This window comes from Rhinolophus sinicus, linkage group LG10, assembly GCF_036562045.2.
Source record: "Rhinolophus sinicus isolate RSC01 linkage group LG10, ASM3656204v1, whole genome shotgun sequence".
Classification (NCBI taxonomy): Eukaryota; Metazoa; Chordata; class Mammalia; order Chiroptera; family Rhinolophidae; genus Rhinolophus; species Rhinolophus sinicus.
Window position 1 is genome coordinate 83,676,560 of NC_133759.1, and position 21,137 is coordinate 83,697,696.

Below are 21,137 nucleotides of genomic sequence, written 5' to 3' on the forward strand. Positions count from 1 at the left end.
ATCGTTTCTTTCAAATGCTAAGAGGCAGCTGGTTGGTCTGAGATGAAATAATGTGGTTCTGAAGGTACCACTTAAGGGGGCTGTGGCAGCTTTTGCACTTGGAGGTTGTATTTTGTGCATGTTTCATCCCAGGTGCTTTGCTCCCTAGATATCCATCCATCCTTCCATCTCGCCATCATTATTGACTGCCAGTTTGTACCAGGAACTTGCTCCTTTCCCTCTCTCCCTTCGCCTTCCTCCCTTTCCCCCCTCCTCCCTTCCCTCCTTCCCCCTTTCCTCCCTCCCCACCCTCCCTCTCTCCCTCCTCCCTCCCCCTTCCGCCCCTCCCTCCTTCCCGCCCATTCTGAATCTGTTCATCCTGCAGCCCAGATTATCGATGCCTATATGTGCCAGGCATTGTTCTGGGCCCTAGGAACACAGAGTGGGAAGTAGTTGACCAGAGGAGACAGGCTCTTGAAAAAGATTGTTTTATGGTTTTTCAGCTTTGACGTGAGGTTATTAATGGCTGACTTACACCCCCCCCCACCTCCCCTGTAGTGCCTGTGAAAGCACAGGCTGTATCTGCTGCTTGCTTACCTCTCCAGTGAGTAGTATATCGGGCACATAGGCACTCAATGCATCGTGTTTTGAATGAATAACAGAATAAATGAGTGATGTGTATAGTGTGATGCACTTTAACAGGAGTGTAATCACAGCTGTGAGAAGTCGCACAGAAAACAGAATTACTAACATGCATCCCACATCTGGGCCAAGAACGAGGGACGTCTGTGCATGCTGTTACCTATTTGACCATTTGCTCATGTACTTGGTGACATTTTTGAGCTGTTCCCATGTACAAAGCCATGGTGAGCAGGGGCCTAGGACGGAGTATAGGACTGACGTGGTCTCCGCCCTCTGGGAGCTGCTACCTGAGCCCGTGTGGGAAGTGCTCGGAGGGAGAAATCCAGGTGCGTGGATGGACACAGAGTGTGGGGCCAGCCTGGGCAGCAGTGTGTGTGAAGCTGCTGCCTGGAAGGTTCCGTGGAGGGAGCCAGGTGCCCACAGGTTGGGCAGGGTGTTAGGGGGCCTGTGCGGGGGCTGATCGGGCACGGAAGCGGGACGGCCCGCGTGTCGGCTGCCCGCGGTGAGGCCAGGCCCCGGCCTTCTGCAGGCCGCTCTTTGTGTGCTGTAGAACTGCCTCAGTTTTGGGACAATGTGACTTAAATAAAGGCTCAGGCTTCCTAAGAGAGGAATTAAATTAGCTTCCTGGGGCCACCTTAATAAACGACTACAGACCGGGAGGCTTAAAACAACAGAAATTTGTTCTCAGTTCTGGAGGCCAGAACTGAAATCAGGGTTTTGTCCGCCCGGCTTCCTCTGAAGGCGCTAGGGAGGGGCCTTTCCCTGCTGCTCCCCAGCTTCCGTGGCTCCTGGCAGTTTTCGGGGCTCCTTGGCTTATAGCTGCATCGCTCTACTCTCTGCCTCCTCCTTCTCTGTGTGTCTGTGTCCTCTCCTCTTCTTACGTGTAAGTGCCCTAGTCATTGGATTTAAGGCCGGTTTTAATCCAGTAGGACCTTGTACTAAGGAATTCCATCTGCAAAGACCCGATTTCTAAGTAGGGTCACATTCTGAGGTCCTGGGTGGACATGAATGTTGGGACCATCATTCACCCCACTGCAGGAGGGGACGTTGAACTTGGTGGAACGGTGCTGGGAGGCTTCCTACGGGTCTTGTTCCTCAGGGTTTCTGGGTTGGCAGGAGGCAGGGAGTCTTGGTCGTGCTGAGGGTGGGCCAGAAGGGGCTGGGAGTGCAGTTCCGGGAGGGCTCCTGGGTACAGGGTTCTTCTCAGATGCCTAAGGAAGCGGGGAGACGGCGGGAGGTGGCCCTGCTCCTGCAGGTCTCTGGCTCAAGGTCACCCCGTTCTTCCCGCAGTGAACAGGGTTTCTTATTGACCATCCTTGGAGCACCTTGAGACAGGAGAACGTGTCCACGAGAGTCAGACAGCCAGAATAATTAATGACCGTAGCCAACAATGGCCTCGGGTTTTTCCATGGTCCTTCTCTTGCCTGGGAACAGTTTCCTGCTGCTTTCTTGGCGGCGTGTTGCCAGGGACTTCCCGGGTCTACAGGATGTCGCTTTCCTTTTCTTTCTTGTTTTTCTGCTTTCTCAGGTTCCGTGTTAGTCGATTCTTCCAGTTCCCTGGTATTTACACAAATTACTCAACAGTGTCTTCCTGTAACAGTGGTGCTTAAACGTGTTGCGATTTCCAGATTCACTTTCCAATCTGGAAATTTGATTCCCCAGTCTGATTTGCAGATTTGATTCTCAGAATTTCTGAATTAGTAAATCTGGGGTGATGTGAGGCAGGTGAACTTAAAAAAGCAAATTGAGAAACTCCTCCCCAAAGGGTGTGTGTGTGTGTGTGTGTGTGTGTGTGTGTGTGTGTGTGTGTTTTCCCTCCAGTGATACCTGTTTTCTCAGACAGGATGGCTTCTGCATTTACATGATGCTAATTGACACAGTTTGTCACCAGATTATGTATCTCAAACTCTGACCTAGATATGCTCTCTAGATACACAAATGCAAATTCTTCTATCATTTGCCTGTAGGCAAAGTGATCAAATAGAATTAGTGGTACCTTGAAAACATTACAGGCATCTGTTAGATGAGGAAGAAGGTGAGTGGGGAATGTGTGTTGTGACCTCAAAGCTAAGCCTGGGAAACGGGCTTCTCTGTTTTGTTTTGCGTGTGTAATGGGGTGAATAAAGGGATGGCTGTTTTGTCTTCAGTTCTGTGACCCAGCTTTTCCTTTCTGTAAACGGGATTACAGAATTTGTCACTCACCTGATTGAACTCTCAAAGAGTCACACTCTTATTTGTGTATTCATTCATTTATTTAAAAACATTATTGGGGGCCAACTACACGCTAGAACTGCGATGAGTGTCCTTTTATGAACAGAACAGGCCTGGCTACTGCTTGCCTGGCGTTTACAATGTCATTGGGGTGGTACACATTAGCTGGTTACGAAAATCATAGGCCATCACCTCACGTGTAAAGGAGTGGGCGGGGACATTCTAGGGCGCCACGAGAGCTGACCATTGGGAGTGCGTGATGGATGAGAGGCGGCCACTTCCCTGAAGAAGTGACCCTTCAACTGGACTGTGAAGGCCGAAGGGGCACTAACTAGGTGGAGAGGGTCGGGGGAGCGCTGCAGGCAGAGGGGACACCACCCATGAGGCCTTGTGGCTGGAGGAGGCCTGCACTGGAGAGGGTCTGAGTCGGCCAGTGGGGCTGGAGCTCAGGGAGGGCGAGGCTGCTGGGCTGTGCGCGTTTGTACACCTTAGTCAGATGTGTTGTTAGTTTGAGATGAAAAGGAAGAGTTCTAAGTGGGGAGGGTGTAGAAGGGGTGGTGACGAGATCAGACCTGCTTGCAAAGGTCATCCTGGGCAGCTGAGTGACGAGTGGCCTGGAGGGGAGCCGGGAGGAAGTGGGGCGGCCAGTTAGGAGACCAGGGCGCAGATGGCGCTGGCCTGGCCTCGGTGATGCAGCAGGAACGAGTCCTCAGGGTACTGGATGGAGGAAAGGAGAAAGTTAGTGGGGGGTGGGCAAGCAATCCCAGGTGTCCCTGTCTGTGCCCAGGGCTGGCTGTTTAATCTGTGGGGACCCTTGTTCATAAAGCAGAAATAAGTGATGTTGAAGGTATGGAAGTAGAAAGCTTTTTCTTTTCTTTCATGGTCTCTGTCAGCGTGTGGTGCTTTTCATTTGCTATTTAATGTTCTAAATAAAGAAGAATTACAAATTTTAAGTATCGATATGAATTTTACTGTTCATCTTTATGTTGGGCAATGCCAATTTTAAGTGTAAATATAAGATCAGCTGAGTTGTATGCGGAATCACGGAAATTACACAGTTCATATTGCATATGTCATATGCATATTCATTTTGTTCTTACCAGAATGGTGGAAACACAGCACCAACTAACTCAACTTTTTATTTCACTTGATTCGTGCCCATTCTGCCAAGATTCTCTGTCTTCGGCTTACTGATAAGTAAGGAAGCACTGAAAGGAAAAGCGACTTTAGGTTGCTCGATCTTTACCTATTCTGTCTTCCTGGTCAGCAGAAAGTGTTGGCTTCCCCAGGGACATAACATGAGTAGGAAAGGCTGTGACAGGTTCCCTGGCCCTTCACGTTTCTTAGAACAATATTGCCTTCTTTTGCATCTGGCGAGTTCTGCTTCAAATGGAAAGTGTGGCCTCTCAGGGCTGCCAGTGTTTGCACTTACTCTGTTATGCGTGTACACATAACACGCTTACATTGTACCCACTTCAGTCCTGCTCACCTCCCACCCCTCATGGGGCCGCCAGAGGGCTCTGCTCATGGGGCGTCGCAGAGACCACATGTGCCTGGGGCCACGGGGCAGCCTGGCGGACATGTTGATTGACACCCGTGGTGTAGGTTTCCTCTGCTCACACGCATGCTCCACTGTCCCACTGGACGGCATTACAGAACACAAGTTCAAAGATAAAGTGTTAAAGAATTCCAAAGGGTGACAGGATAGCATTAAACCAAACAGGCCCTTCTGAGGGTGGTTCCTGTGCAACTGCACAGGCCGCACGCCCAGGAAGCCTCAGTAGTCCTGTCTGGAAGGTTTCCGGGAATTCCCGCCTGTTCTCGTGAATTTTTTGTTTTTCGTTCCCGAATCCCGAGAAAAATTGGTCGGGAAATTGGGAAAATCGGCTCCTTGAACCCAGATGGTTGGCAGTATCGGCCGTCACTTTGTGGAAACGATTCATCGTGGAGAACAGAAAACAGCTTGTATCTCGGGATTCGAGAATGGGAAAGTGAAAAAAATTCCCGAGAATGGGCGGGAATTCCCGCCCAGAAACCCTACCTGTCTCTCAGCGGCCCTGTGGGCCTGTGTCCTAGAGTTACTCGGGTCTGTGGCAGGTTTACTATTTGCAGGTTCAGAGAGGAATAACTGGGCAGAGCCTGGATTGGCAGCCCCAGCCCAGGCCTGGGATCCAAGAGTGCTTGGCTCCCCAGGTGCTGAAGGCGCTGCCACTTGTTGGGAAGCCTGGCTTCTGGATGGGTTCGTAGGCGGCAGCAGCAGGGCCCGGAGCAGAGTCTGTACGTGTCAGGCCCTAAACAGAGCGGCCTCCCTCGTTGGTTGTGTGGGCTTCAGAATACGAGACGTGACTGAGAACATTGCTGGAAAAAGGCTCAGGGTTCCGAATTTGGGAGTTTTAAGTTGAATTGTAGAGTTTCCTCTTCCCACCTGCACTGTCACCTAAATTTCTTCCTCTCCTAGCATTTAATTGCCTACCTCAGGAACAGTTGTGAACCTGTCGGGAATGAGAAGTCCCAGTGTACTCATTGGAGCTGTACCTTTGTCATCTGGAGCGTTCCATTATGGGCCCTTGGTAGTGGATGTTCTGAGGTGATAACGGTTCTCAAACTTCGGCATGCGTCAAAAGTGCCCAGGAGCCCAGATTCTGGGCCCGGCCATGGAAATTTGGTTCAGGCCCTAGGAGAGTTTATCACACGTGGTACTCAACCATGTTTTGAGAAACACTCGTCTTGGGCCTCTCAAACCCTGTGATGGTGTGGAGTGAGGGGGTTCTCTGGGCGCTCATTGAAGCGCAATTTCTAGTTTGACTACGGGCTAAAGCTTGGGAGGTGACGTGCTGGGCGAGGAGGCCTCAGGGCTGGGAACCTGTGAGGAGGATGAATAGTGCCCACCTGGACCTCCCTGCTGCTCCCAGGAGCCCACTGTCCCCAGGATGCAAAGGAGCTGGCTCACTAAACAGGGCGTGAAAGAAAGGGAAATGAGTTTCTGAGAATGTTACTACTAGCTGTGGCTCTATTCAGAATTGCTAGGTACTTTTTTTTTTCTTGAGGAAACATTAATGTAATCCGGGGGGAGACGGATGGATTTTCCTTTTTTAATTGAACTTATTTGGGGGTTGAGGAGCGGCCGCCCTAGCTTCCTATGGTGTCAGGGGGGTGAGTGTCTGAGCTGTGCCCAGGGACTGGGGTGATTCCTTTTGGATCATAATGCCCGTGGGAGGTCAGCAGCGTGCTGGGGCGCAAATGTGGGGGAGATGGGGCCCCGTGGCTTGGCTGTCCACTCATCTTTGCACAGAAATAAATCAGCCTGGCATTTTATTTATTATGTTATTGGGTAAAACTATGTTATAAATAACAATCGTTCACTGAGTGCTTGTGACAGCCAGGCCCTGTGCCAAGCACTTCCGAACGGCGTCTCTTTTCTTTTCTTGGTTTGTTTGTTGTTTTTCCTTTCTGTCATTTGCTCGAAAAGGTGCAGGAGTTACGGGGAGCTGACAGGCCTCGGCTTCCCTTTTCCTGCCTTTCAAGTGAGGTTCTTGCTTGCCGGGAGTTGTTTAGAGCAAATGTGAGTGAGAGGCCACAGAAGGCAGCCTGAAGGTATAGAAAGAGGGTCAGTTACAGAATTTATGGGTGCGGTGTTTTTCCTTCACAATTCTAGGTCCCCTCTAAAGACCTTGGACTAGAAAGAGCAGCACCCAGGGTGACCTGTGGAGAAATTAACGTGGCTTGGAAATCCATTGTTACCCCTGATGGACTGTTTTGCAAGTATCTTTTTCATTAATAAGCTTTGCAGTTCTTTTGATAAATCTCCCTGAAGTCTTCTCTAAAGTAGCAGTATTTGCTGTCCTTTCATTACATGCACGTTATAGGCACAGAAAGAGGAAGCAATGGCAGTTGCTTTATAACTCCCTGAAGAAGTGGTGGGTCTCAGATCTGTCGCTGTTGAAGCAAGTTCTGGATTTCTGTCTGGTGCGTGGGCCCTGTCTGTGGGGACCTGGGACAGACAGGGCAGCCCCGCTCCAATTCCTCATCCATTCCCTCTTTCTGGCTCCCTGTTTCTTCTTCATTTTATTGGCAAGGCCTCTCTTTTACTTATAAGCCTCTTCCAAGAAGGTCTGGCTTTCGCTCTGAGTTTACGACCATAAATTGTGAGATGGTACACGTCACCCTCTTAATCTAATTGAGCCAGCACATCATTGTGGAGACATCATTGTATTTGGGGGGTATTAGTTGCTATGGTTATTTGCTGAGACTAACAGAGTCTGTGTTCTCTCAATTAGATTTTTGGAAACTGCTCCCTGAGAATAACCGAGGTGGGTGTGTCTCCCCGTAGGACTATCCACTATATACCCTCACCATTAAAGAAAAAAAAAGGCACAGAAAAGATACTTTGGGTGGAATTTTAGAGCAAGAAGGGACCTTAAAGGTTAAGTGGTCCAACCTCCCGGCTTTCAAATGAATTTTCTAAGGCCAAACTTTGTGACGTTTGTTAAGAACTTGTTAAGAACGTGTTTAGTAAGTTGAGGGGTGAGCAAGGATTTAGCCCATGTCTGGTTCTTATTCTAGGTTCTCTTCCTTCTGCAACAGTAGAAGTCCTCTCAAGGGATCCATTTTTCCAGTGTACACGGGGGTCCTGTGTGCTCTAGGCTCAGTGCTGCTAGAAGGAAGAGACACCGTGCCTCGTTGTCAGGTCTCGGGTGGGAATCCCAGCACTTGTCGGAGAGCAGTGCATTGGCACCACCTGGAAACTTGTTAGAAACGCAGAAGCTCTGGCTTCCAGGCCCAGGGAATCAGAGTCAGCAGTTTGACAATATCCTTGGGTGGTTGGGTACACATTAAAGTTTGAGAAGCTCTGCTCTAAGAACATAGGACATTCCAGATGCAAAAGAGCCAAGTCTGAGGCCTTCGCCAGCCTCAACTGCCCCTCCCCGCACCTGTTTCTCTGCTTGGTGTTGGGCGTAATAGTAGTGCCATGTGGTTTTGACCAAGAAGGACGCTCACCGTCCTCAGCCTGCACTCACCTCTCTCCAGCTCTGTCCCTTGTGGCCCCTTCCAGTCTTCCCAGTCCTGTCGCACTGATTCCCTACAGACACTTTGGTCTCATTTGTGTGGTCTCCTTTTAATGCCCCCCCCATTGCTTTTTTTTCTCCCCTTTTTTCTAAAACGTGCCTAGTTTAGGGGCCAAGCACAGACACCACCTTCTCAGCCTCCTTCTTTTATCTGTTCTTCTGAGGCTGGCCTCTTTCCGCAGGCCATTGACAGACAGGATTTGATGATACCACTCTTTCCCCAGTGCATTTAAATGGCACCGCTTGAGTTTGATAAACTTCTCAAGAAGAAACCCATAGTGCTTTGAGTTATAGTGCAATTAAAAAATAGTGTTATTTAGTCTAGGTTTTTGCCTTTCCTTTTATCTGCAAGAGGTGAGAGGAAATTTTAAATGTATAGATGCATTAGGGTTTTGTAAGCATCTGAGGGACTCAGACGTGTTCTTAGTAGTTCACTGGAATGGGTTGTTTGAGTAGTTTGGTGAATCAGCCAGGCAAACATTCCTTATTTTAATGCTAATTAAGATTGGTTGATTCTCTTCTCTCCAACCTGTAAGTAAACTTCCACTCTGCCTGTGCTTGTGGGAAAGACCGAAAACCATCACATAAGGGCCACCCTTTGCTCTTCCTGTAATGGTCCCCCTCTCCCCTTTATGAATTCCCATAACAAGCCTGTGAGGTACGAATTATCCTCACAGTTACATAAACACTTGGAAAGGTTGAATAGTTTGCCCAAAGTCTACAGCTAATCCAGGGTTCGAGCCCAGGTTTGCAGAGTTCACGCACTTCATGCTTCTCTGAATTGCCCTTGAATAGCTGTGTGTGTGTGTGTGTGTGTGTGTGTGTGTGAGAGAGAGAGAGAGAGAGAGAGAGAGAGAGAGAATCTCGAGATCATTAACTGGCCTGGAAATACCCTTTCTTTTTGCTCCTTCACTTGATAAGTCCCTCTCAAAATAGGTTTCTTTGTTTTAATTAAGCAAATCACCACTGTTTTCCTTGAGGGAGTTTTCCTGCTTTGACCTGTTGTCTTACAAAGTCTTGGGCATCATGGGAATGTCAGTGTTCTGAATATAGCACCTCAGTTCTCTGTGCCCCGGTTCTGCTATCAGGGCTGAGCGATTCAAATTTGGGACAGGGCTCTTTAGGGCTTGGGTTGTTGTCATAGATCTGATACTGACCAGATCACTTAACATAACGGTCATCGATGGGCAAGTGTTTATTAAGCAGCTACTATGTGGCATGCGCTGTCATCTATAAAAGTCAAGTGCTACCCCTTACACTTGCAGTGTTCTTATCATGAAAAGCTAATATAGCCCTTTGTAAATACAAATGTCTTTGTATACGTTATTTATATAATTATGTATATACAGTGATGATGCTACTGGTCACGCCTAATTGGACCTGCACTTGGAGTTTTCAGTAGGGTGCGCTCTCCTAGTTTCTTTGAATCCCTCAGACTCTCCTTAGCTCCTGGCTGCCCTGTGATCTGTGTACCCACGTCTAGGTTAAGAGGCGTCATCTGGTCACCTCACAGAGAGCAGGCCCTTCTGTGTGGCTGCAGGTTCTTTCAGTGAAGCAGGATGGGAAGGCAGAGTAGAAACCCCAAAACTATACCCTGGGCCAGCTTCTTCGTGAAAGGCTTCATCAGTGTTTAGCTGATCTTGTCTCTCTCTCTTCTGTATAAAAATCTGGTTCCCATTTCCTTAGGAATGAAGTGCAAATTCCTTTGCTTGGCATCCAAGGCCTACCGTGGTGTGAGTCTAACCTCTCTTCCTAGTTTGCTTCTCGTCCATCGAGCTTAAATCCCCTGTTTCTGGGTAGGTCCTCTGCTTCGGCATCTCTCTGCTTCCCGTCCTTACTTCTAGAATAGCTTTCCATGCCTGTCTCTCCTGCCTGGCACCTCCTCCCATTGCAACATATCTAAGTAGTTCTGAATGAACTATTAAGGTTTAGTTCAAATGCCACTCTCTATTCTTCTTTTTTTGTTTTTTTTGAGAGGCCTCCTCCAGCTGGAATAATACCCTGCACTTCTGTAGCTATTTTTTTCTACTCTCTGATTGCCTTGGCACGTTCTACCTTAATTAATAAGCGCACGTACACAGATGAGACCCTTCTAAATTGTATTCTCCTCAAGTATATGCAACGTATACATACTCTCTTTTCATTTCTTTGAGTACACGGATATCAGACACTCAAATGTGTGAGTAAATTAGGCAACATAATATAGTAGTTAAGAGTTGGGAATCAGAGGGACCAGGTTTCTTATCCTGCCACTCACTAGCGGTGCGACTGTGAGAGCTTCTTTTGCCTCTCTGAGGCTGTTTTCCCAGCTGCAAAACGGGGGTAATACATCTTCAGGATGGTCATGGGGATGAAATGATTTAAAATACTTAGTAGGTGCGTGTTACATAGTAAGTATCCAATAAGTTAATACCTAATATATTTATGGTTATTTTGATATATATTAAGGTGGGTTCGGGTGTGCCATATTATTCTTGAAGGGTGTTTCCATGTAAATAGAATTGGAAACCTCCTGTGGAAAAGGGTGACACACCTTTCTTTGTTCTGTTTGACTTTTTCAAAAATCAGCTCTGAAAATTTCATTAGCCTTAATGCTCCGGTTGGAAAAACAAGTTCTCCAGAGTCAGTGCCGGCTGTGGGCTCGTTTAGGAAACACAGTTTTGGTGAAACGGCCTCAGGAAAGGCACACAGATGTATAATCAGAACGCACATTGTGTAACATGCCGTGGCTGATGGGGTCGGGGCGCATATCGTCCTCTGGTGAGATGAGGGGTTTTTGGAGGCTGAGGGGATGTGAGAGACACGTTGGCAGTGACTTCACCCCTGTAGCCCTGTCCCTTCGTGTGTCAGGCGGAATGGATAAGACGAACCCAGGTCGTCTGAATGTGTTAGCGCAGCTCTTCCCCCGTGGGCGCAGGGCCCCTCCCTCCGTTCTGATTGAGTGCCTCCTGCATATTTCCCTTCTCCTGTGGGTGTCTTCGTCACGGTGTCCCCTGTATCTGTGAACCCCTGCATTTGAGGCTGGCCTCCCTGTCTTTTCTCCTTGTGTCTTAGCATACCTACTCAGATACAGGCGATTGCCACCTAGTGGCCACAGGTAAGGCCGTGAGTGACAGAAACTAGATGAAGGCTCTGGGGGAATGTTTTTCTATTGTAAGATTTGAACATGGTCTGTTTCTCTTTGCTCATCAAATGCAGGGGTTAACGCTGTAGAATGGCATTTAACAAGGGAACATCTTGCTTTTCTTACAGTTAATCAATGGAACTATGCTTAAAATGCCACATGCAGACTTGGGGAAATGGTGACTAGGGAGACTGCCTCTCCCTCCCCGAGCACAGTTTTTGATCGGAAGTGTTTTCCGCTTGCCCAGATATAGGGGAAGAGAACAGAAGGGTCTCTGGGAACACTTCCTTCATCTGTTTTAGCTTCAGGCCTGGGGACGCCCTGGGGCTAAAAAGGGGACATGTGGTTGTGGCTGACAGTTGGCGTGTTTGTCGCTCATTTCTGCTGGTCCCTTGGTGTAGAGCAGGTTTTGCTTCCTGAGCTTGCTGACGGCTCTCTGCAGCTCTGTGGGGATCTCCCTCAATAGAAGCATCAGGGGAGGTGGTTTTATGTTAACAGTAAGCACATTCGTACATACACAGCTCCAACCAGACGTCCAAAAGTTGGAAAGTTTCTCCTAACATACGTAACCTGCTTTTTTACATTTGTCAAACATAGAATTGGGAATTTCACCTTTGACGGGTGTAACGAACTAGTGGAGTGCCCAACTTCCCTCTCTCTGTGTTCTTTCTGTGACACCTGCTCTCAGCCTGGCAATGTGCTAGGTTCTCAGGATCCAGTGGTGAGCATGAAGGGACATGATCCTCACCCTTAGGGAACTTGCTAGTCGAGGAGATGTCCTGGTTAGAGAAGTGAGGGAAGGCTTCTGGAAGGAATTTTGGGCTGAGGGCTGCAGGTAGAAGTAGGGCACGTTTCAGGAACCGGCGGAAGCCAAAGCGCCTGGAGCCCATAGACGGAGGTGGGTGTCCCAGACCCCACAGGGCCTCTCAGGCCTTGGAGGGACTTTGGTTTTTATTTTCAGAGCTCTGGGAACCCCCCGCAGGATTCACTGTGGGAGCTGACAAAACTGGGTGGAGAACTGACCGAAGGATGAAAGTGGATGTGGGGAGACCAGAGAGGAGGCAGTGGAGGAGGAGACCAGGAAGATGGGGTATTTGGTTTAGGGGTTGCTGATCGTGTGGGGGAGGAGTGAGCAGAAGTGAGATGCTGAGGCGGCAGAAGAGACAGACTTGTGAAGGATGACATTGGGTGTCTGACTGTGACGTGTGGCAGGATGAATGGTGGTGCCTTTTATTGTACTGAAGACTCGGGAGGAGGCCCTTACTGGGCTCCTGTGGGAGAAGGTAGGAGAGGAGGGGGAATTTGGTTTCGTGCTTGTTGAGTTTTACCTGGGAAAGGCTGCAGTCCTGCAGGGGCCGGTGCCCACCTCTCAGCTCTCACCATGGTCTCCTGTTCTGGGCGTATCAGACACCCCGCCCGTGAGCCCTCCTGTGTTTGCTGTGCCCGATCGGATCACCGCACCAGGTTTGGAGGGCCTCCTTGTCCAGCCATGTCCTACGCACCGTGCGCAATGACATGAAACCACTCATGGATAGTTCCAGAATCATTCCGAACACAAGGTGAGGAGGCACAGGGGAAGTGTACTTGGCCTTCAGAGGAGGGAGAGCTTAGCGAGGCCCGGGGACTTGGTGTGCTTGTGCAATCCCCAGCCAAGGGGCCCAGCCTGTTGCAAGTACTTACCTGGCAGCTGGTCTTTATTATCTGTACTCAGCGTCTAAGTCCAGGGAGATATGACAGAGTAGCAAAACATTTTAAGGGTGGTCATATACAATTTTGGTACCATTGGAGGTCAGAGAAAGGCCCTGGGTGCACTGAGAATATAATTGTAAGCTTACCTTGAGCCCGTCATTATGTGGGTGTCCGTGTGTGTGTGTGTGTGTGTGTGAGTGCCTGTGCATGTTAAGTTGTACAAAAAAAGAAAATGGCTTGACGTGTGGTCTTACTGGTAAAACTTGTAAAAATTAATGCAGATTCCAACTTTTAAAAAATTATGACAAACCTGTTTTCCTGAAAGAAAGGAACATAGTTGGCTTAAATTCTCTTAAACTAGGTGCAGATTAGTACCTGCCGTGGCAGAGAGCATGGTCTCCCCAGGAAGAGAGGCGCTTCCCTCTGGTTCCCTAGTGAGCAGACAGCTTTGGGAGCGGCTTCCCTCGCAAGGCCAGACTTGTAGCTGCTTCTATAGACTTTACCCTCCAGGTCTGCTCTGGCAGGCACAGTCTTCTTATTCTGGAAAACAGACACTTGTCCTTCCCAGAGGCAGCCAGCTATGACTTCTCTCCGCTCCAGCCGGCCTTCTTTCTGCCTTTCTAGCAACAGCTGTTTCTGCAAAGTAAATCTTACTGACCCTGCTTGGCTCCGAGCTGCGACTTGCACTGCCTGAACACGAAACAGTGGGGTGCTACGAGCAGGGTGCCACGGGGCTCGGCACGCACCCAGCACCAACACCGGCCTCTCCTCCTCCTCCCCTCTTCCTGGAATGTGCGTGTTAGGGGCCTGTGTGTATCGGCGAAGGCTCCAGAAATAAGTCTCTGATCTGCTGCATCTCCAAGGTGAGCATCTACACAAGATGCCTCCAGTCCTTTATGGTTGAAGCAAACAAGAAGCAGCGACGTCGGGGAGTTTGCTTTTCGGATGTCCACTCCGTTGACCCAAGTCACGGGGAGGGGTTTGTGTGAATGGGGTGAGGCAGCCTGGTGTGCTCACGTGGTCCAGCCTCTCAGTTCAGAGGACTTGCTCTAGTCACGCATCCCTCCTGAGAGGCTGTGTGCTTTTAGGTCTTCTTCCTCTGAGCTCTCCCTCATTACAGGTTGTCAGGCCCGCTTCCCCTGGGTCCTGTGACTGGAGGATTCCTATAGTGATTAGGGAAGAATAGCCCTGCCCCGCCGCGCCGCTCACGGACGGAGTGCTTACAGTGCGTCTCCCTGGGGCTCCTGACCGCCTGATGGGTGAGGGAGGGCTGGCACCTGTCAGGCGCAATACTGAGACTTTATGACTCGCCAGGGTTAGTTACATGTCTGATAAATGACGGAGTTCACACTTGAACCCAGGAACCAGTGGAGGTTGGGGGGAGGGCCAGGGGCAGCGTATAATCAGAACCCCATGCAGTGCAGGTGGAGAAGACAGGTTCTCCACAGCCAGCTTGAGATGCTGTCCCAAAGCCTGGGGCGTAGATCTGAGCAAGCACAAGAACGGCATTCACTGCACCTTTAATGAGCGATTTCTCTCTCAAGCCTGGGCTGTTCAAGCCCGTGGTCACGCGAATTCGTTTTCCAATTCCCATAGTTGGGATTCTCAGTCGACCCAGCTGTTCTCGCTGGCCTCCGGCCCAGTATTGCCGCCATGGTGTGCTCATGACCTAATCTTCCCTCAGGGGCCAGCGTCTCTATCAGCCTCGTGGGGCCCACATGGCACCTCAGGTTTGTGCTGTGTGCTGCTGGCCAGTGAGATCAGCTTACCTTCTGGTCGTAGCTCACAGGCCCTGCTCCTGGGTAAGTGGGCCCTCCTGTGAAGAGGCCCCCCGAAGTCCCCACGGAGGCCCCCTGGTGCAGTGGGGGCCATGCCTGACCCTCACTGGCAGCTGCCCCTGGCAGCGCAGCTTTTCAGGTGTGTGCTGGGATCTTTCCCAAGCCCGGCTCACGTTTCACCTTTTTTCCCACTTTGTTGAGAAGATTGTCTAGCTTGAGTCTTCCTTGCCCTACTGGGGAGGCACGGGGATTTTTAGGTGGATAAAGAAGCAACCCTGTCCTTACCCTTTGCTCAGGCGTTTCTTTGTGAGTTCTGACCTGGGAACATTCCGACTAAAACGAGATGGAGCACCAGCAGGCCCACATTCCACGCACGACACACTTCGGGCCCCTTGGAGGACCACGTCTTCCACTTCTGTGTCCTTCCTTTGCACAGTGTTCTGACTGTCAGATGCATCTGTTTCTTTCTCGACTTGCCAGGGAGTGTGATTTGTGTTCTCAGGGAGACCCTCAGCCTGGGCTGGCCGGTGTGAAGAGATGCTGCTTCCCCTGCCAGCATCTCTGGACTTGTTGCCAAGCCCCATTGCGTGAAAGTGACTGAACCAGGGAGAGACTGGAGACTACTGGCTCCCATTTGTCCTTCTCCTCCCCAAGAGCAGAGGGCCTTGCAAAGCCACAGTAGCTTGGGACCCGTGTCATCCGAGCCACTGGGAGGGCCGTTCCAGAGCAGGGAGCCGCTGCTGTCCAGACCCAAGACCAGGACAGCCCAGCCTGGCTTGTTCACTGGCGCCATTGTTTGCAGTGAACACTCAGCTTGGTGAGCTGAACAACGGGGATAGGATCTGTATGCAATGCCCCCCCCCCCCCCCCATTAAATGGCACACACTGAAGGATGCACTGCCAGGTATGCGGAGGGGAAACAAACAAACAAAACCCAAAGATGGAGAAAACAAACCTCTGACCTCAAGGGACACACGTGGGAACTCAAAAAGAGAAGTACTGAGGATCATGGGTGCTTTCATTCCAGTAGGTTCTGTTGACATGTGAAGCCAGAATTCCCCCATTCCCCTCTCCCCTCAATATCTTATTAAAGCCAGGCCTTGTTGCCAGTTATGCCTCATATTTCCCTCCTCTGGGAATTTGAACATAATGCCATTTCCCCTTCAATGAGGAAAACATGGTTGAGGGTAATTTGGGTGATTAACCTAATCTGCAGGAAGGCTGCATGTGGAATTAAGTTAAGCACATTTGTACGGAGCAGCCGTGTCTGTCAGGCCGCTGTAAGGTACCTTGGTGGCTTTATCCCCTTAACAGAAGCTGAGGGTTCATGGAAGGATCATTGGCTTTCATTACTCTCTTAAATGAAAGCTTATTTTTAAAATTTGACAATGGCCTCTGAGAGCTTTTGCTGTAGATACCATGTGTGGGGTATGTTTTCAGCCCAATGCAAAACATTGCCAGAGATTTGTTCCCATGGAGGTGGCAGAATGTGGTGACTTGGGAAAATAGTCCAGGTGGAAATATGTCAGGCTGGTCAGCCCCTCTGTCTATGAGGGAAGCCGAGAGGGTTCTGGGAACTCCAGCCTCACGTGTACTTGAGTCGGAAGAGGAAGTCCAGGGGTTCCTGTGCCCGGGGGGAAAGGGGGGAGAGACAGGGCAGTTCCCAGCACTTTCTCCCGGCTCCAGTTTGTTCAGTGAGTTGGACCAGGGGAAGGTATTGTCCAGTCTGCCATGGGGGCACCTTCACTGACCACATGGGGGGTCAGTGACAGAGTCTATCCTCAGGGCTCTAGATGCTAATGTCATCTCTGACCCATGCTTTCTCCCTGCCCTCCGTCGGCAAGTGGGTTCCCACCTGTGTCAAGTGGAGATGACAGAACTCGCTGCGTAGCTGGAGGAATTCGCAGTAGGACCAAAATTGTTAGATAGGACCGGAGCTGTTAACTCACATGTAACAGAAACATTAACTTCTAAAGCAAATCAGTATTTTGGGTTATAAATAAGTACTTAGTGTTCTGAGTCTACCTTTCTTTCATATGTGTGCTTTGGAATGGACTCAGGAATGAATCTGTCAGCGGCTATAGCAGTAGAAAGGCCCAAAAGTGCAGCAAACATGAAAGCCAGTTTATGTCAGTAATTAATGTTGTTCATTCTTTTTCTTGCTAGATTTGTCTTCAGCGAAGAGGAAATTTGCAGATTCCTTAAATGAATTTAAATTTCAATGCATAGGAGATGCAGAAACAGATGATGAAATGTGTATAGGTAAGTCATACCTGTGCCATTTATCACAACTGCCAGTGTCCTCGCGGGGCCATGGGGAGGAAGAATCGAAGTGTCATGAATGAAGAAGTCCTAGGAAGGGCGGAGGGGGCAGAGTTAAGGGAGGAGCAGGGACCCGGGGCTGCTCAAGGCTTCTTCTTAGAGTTCTGGGATTGCTCAGCCTCCTGCCGGCAGGACAGAGCGTGAAGGTTTGCAGTGGGGCTCGCCTCTCCACTTAACTTCAGGGTTCTGCTCAGCTCTTGTGCTCTTCTTCCCCCAGCCACAGTAGTAGGAACTTAGAGCCAAGGCAGAATGCGGGTAGATGAGGGAAGCATTAGATAAGAGACGGCAAATGCTCGCTCAGGGACCGAGATGAGAATGCAGCCATGTTTTCTCTGGCACTCAGTTTTTAAATTGAGTCCCATATAAACTGAACTCATCCTAACGTTCCAGTTTTCCAGCTTCTTTGAAAACTGGAGAATCTAATCAGCTGGCCCCACATTCTGGCCTGGGGCTATGTAGCTGCTGCTGCCTTCAAGTGGGAGAGGGCCTCAGTGTCTAGCTCACAGGGGTCCCCACGGCTCCCTTTTGTATCCTTCACAGGAGGCTGAGGGTGAGGCTACCATTTATCACGTCGCCGTGCTGCTGCATGCTTCATCGTCACCTTCTTTTGTAGGCAACACTGAGCACGGAGGATTTGCAATGTCAAGACACCTTTCTTTGCCAGGGCCTAGTCATTGCACTGTATTTTTACATTGGGCATCTTGGTTGACTCCTTGAAGTGAGCAAGAATTGAGAAAGTTATACTGAATTAATTGAAGTTATATTGAATGAGTCCCGTTGCCATGCAAAGCGCCAAGGTCTGGGATGAGCAAAGGCAGCTGAGAGAGAGCTGAGAGCAGTGAAAACATGTCATTGTAAATCCTGAATATATGGATGCTTTTCCCAACATTACACAAAGTCCCACATATCTTCAGGACTCTTGTACTTAATGCCTATTGCCTTTGGGAATAATTCTAGGAGACCATCCCCATCTGACTGCCTTGCTGCAGGCTGTATTGCATTAATAAGTGGCTTGGGGACCCAGGAGGAACCCAAGAGAAGCCAGAGACGGGCTTCCAGTGCCAGCAGCACTGTTTGTTTTGTTCTAGTGCCAAAGAAAAGGTTGGGTTCTGACGCAGCCCCACAACAAAGGTTGAGGAGGTCGAATCCTGGGCAGGAAATCTTTCAACTCTTAAGCGGAACTCTGCCCCTTCCAGCCTGGGGCTTGGGAGCCAGCCAGCATCTCATCAATTCTGGGTCCTCTCAGGAACAGGCCGGTCTTTTCCTTGAAGGAAATCCTTCCCTAGCTAGAGTGCCAGCTAGAATTAACATGCATTTCTGGGTCATCCTAAAAGATAATGGCAGCGTTGGGCAGCATTTGACGTTAGGCTTTTGCATGTGCCAGAGGATTTCAATCCATAACATGATAGCTGTATCTGGAAAGGCTGCCAAAGGCCCATTATTCATCCATCTCATGGCCCCTTTCTCTTCCAGCAAGGTCTTTGCAGGAGTTTGCCACTGTTCTCAGGAACCTTGAAGATGAGCGGATGCGGATGGTGAGTACAGCTGGGCTACTCGTGCTTCCAGACGGTGTGGTCACAGCCAGGGAGCACGGGAGTCGTTGTCAGAGAACTGGGTTCGCGTCCAGGCTCTGCCATTTGAGTGCATTTGGGCTCTTGAGCAAGCCTTCTCTTCTCATCTTCGCAGTGTTTGAAGCCATTTGTAAATTATAAAGGACATGTGTACTTGGATACCTTGAGAAGGACTTCATTGTCCTCCAAAGAGTCACTGTGAGGTGTATACGTAAGGCATATAACTTCCGGGTGGATCTTTAGAATTATTTAACTCTTCAGGGCCTTAGATTGACTCCCGGCAGGATGGGAATGAAGGTGCCCCCCTCGGCAAGCCCCGCCCTCCACCTTGGTGAACTCATCCAATAGCTTCTGGACGGCAGGGTCACTCCTTCACTTTTAATTCCAAAGCACCTAACCCAGTGCCTGCCGCCTAGTAGGCACCCAGTAAATGGGTGCTTCCTAAGCCACGGTAGCTCTAAGAAGTTCTTCAAAGAGAGGCACTGTGCAAATTCAAGAATCAAGTGCTGATCTCCAGGTTCTTAAGAGATGTCTTTTGTATTAGAATGTATTCTGATATGGTTCAGCGTTGACAGCTGAGGGATTCCACATCCACAAGGTCTTTTGCATCTTCCCCGTATCCCTAAGACATCAGGCCCGAGCCTGAGTTGAACCCCCTGCTGGCTGCATGCTGATTTGCCCCCAGAAAGGCTTCTCATTAGGAAGCAGTCCTCCAGAGGCCTGGGAAAGAGTCTGTTCATGAACATTTTTCTTCTCTTTCCATATTTATAACGGGTGGTTTGAGATGAAGGTTCTTGTCTTAGTTATGCGGGCCAAAATCCCATCGGCTGGGAGGCTTAAACAACAAATAATTATTTCTCAGTTCTGGAGGCTGGGAGTCCAAGATCAAGGGGCTGGCGGGTGTGGTCCCTGGTGCGGCCCTCTTCCTGGCTCGCAGATGCCTCCTCCTTGCTGCTTCCTCTTTGGCAGAGAAAGGGTGGGGAAGCCATGCCGTCTCTTATAAGGGCACTAACCCCGTCATGAGGACACTGCCCTTCTGACCTAATTACCTTCCAGGAGGCCCCCTCTCCAAGTGCTATCACATTAGGGTATTACAAGACAAACTGAGGCACATTACATTTCTAAGAGTTTCTTTGAGCAAAAATCAATTCCAGTGGGGCAGCAACACCCCAGACATGGTGAGGAGTGCTCTTCCAACAGGAGCTAGGGGAGAGAGTTTTATACAGAAGATGTGGAAGCCAAGCAAGGAAATGAGGTCGTTGGCTGTCTCTTAAGCGGTTGCCTTACGTGGGCCAGGCTGGTGGTTTGTGATAGGTTTCGATTTCTTAAACTTGAGGCATCACAGGCTTAGGTTTTGGTTTGCTCATGGAGGCTACTAAGGCATGAGCGCCACCTGCCTAATGCCTCCTTGTTTAATTAATGTAACGGGTTAGGGCTTGAACATAGGAATTTTGGGAGGGCACAGGTAAGTCCATAGCCTCTACCAAGGCATCCTGTAGCCACACATTTTCTGTTTTCCCCCTCACGACGACTCCGTGAGGTGGTGGCGATTTCATCCCGTTGTCCAGATGATGGTCTCGGGGTTTACAGAGGTTAAGTAGCATGTCCGCCATTGCACAGCTAATAAGTGGCATGGTCTGCATCCAAACCCAGCTGTGTGCTATACCAAGGAATGTGGGCATTTCTTTAAAACTCCAAACAGAGCAGAAGCCTCTCACCTTCTGCCCTGTGTAGAGACGCTGTTTTCCTTGGTTGCTCATGGCTGGGTTCCTGAACGAGAATCGGAAGGTGGTGGCAGTGGCAACAGCAGGGTTGCTGGTGGGTGCAGGCAGAGGAAAGCTTGTGTGTTTGTACGTGTGCTAGTGCTTGAGAAAGGGAAGTGATTCTTTTGAGTTTGATTCTTGGCTGAGTCAGTATTTGGGGCGGGGGAGGGAGAAAGGGGTGTGGTGAGCAAATCATGATGAATACCCTGCAGATTGCTGTGGCCTGGGGTAAGGGAACAATGCCTGGATTATCCTTTTTAGCTTGCCTCTGCAATTTTATTATTAATGTCAGTGAATTGAGTTTCTACTGTCTGCATCTGAGTATCTGGCCATCGCGAGGCCCTTCCCCACCTCCTTGCCCTGGGACACCTTCATCATCTGTGCAGCTCAGCTTAGAGCAAAGCTGCACCTTTTCTGGGGAGCCGTCCCTGATTCCCTGGGATATTTGCCTGGCCTTTGTATTAATATCCAGTTCATGCCTCCAATTCTGCGTTCACCACGGTGTGTCCTGATAATCACTGCACGTGTCCCATAGTAAATATGAGTCCTAGAAGGGCTGGGAATGGGCTCCTGTGCCCCCAGTATCAACGCAGTGCTCGGAACGCAGTGGCAATTTCAGTCATAGACTCTTAGGCCCAGACACGCTTCATCCCTCACCTCTGTAGTCTGCCTTTGACAGATAAGAAAGCGAGGGTCTTATCTGTTGAAGGCTGACAGCAAGCAGTAGAAGCGCTGGGACAAGGGCTTGGGCACACTGCTTCCCAGGGGAGCAGATAGTGCTTTTAGGTATTTAGCATCGACTTAGGGCTGGGTTCTCCATCATGGATGCCCATTGGAACAACGTGCGTTTAAAAAATGCTGGTGCCTGAGACAAAGCACAGTGGTTCTGATTTAATTGGTCTGCAGTGTGGCCTGGACATAGGGACTTCGTAAAGCTTCCCAAGTGAGCCTAACATGAGGCTAAAGCTGAGAAGCATTAGGGGGCTCAGCAC

At 49.7% G+C, this 21,137-nt stretch overlaps 1 protein-coding gene across 5 annotated transcripts in view; it reads left to right on the forward strand.

The window, feature by feature from the left end:
* The window catches only part of ARHGAP26 (Rho GTPase activating protein 26), a 703,968-nt gene that overhangs the window by 383,211 nt on the left and 299,620 nt on the right, over nucleotides 1-21,137 (forward strand). For all 5 annotated transcript variants that reach the window (XM_074313709.1, XM_019739058.2, XM_019739059.2 and 2 more), the window contains 2 exons: nucleotides 16,656-16,751; nucleotides 18,285-18,346. In XM_074313709.1, the coding sequence (XP_074169810.1) occupies nucleotides 16,742-16,751; nucleotides 18,285-18,346 (72 nt within the window). In that variant the 5' untranslated portion in view covers nucleotides 16,656-16,741. The remainder of the gene's footprint in view (nucleotides 1-16,655; nucleotides 16,752-18,284; nucleotides 18,347-21,137) is intronic.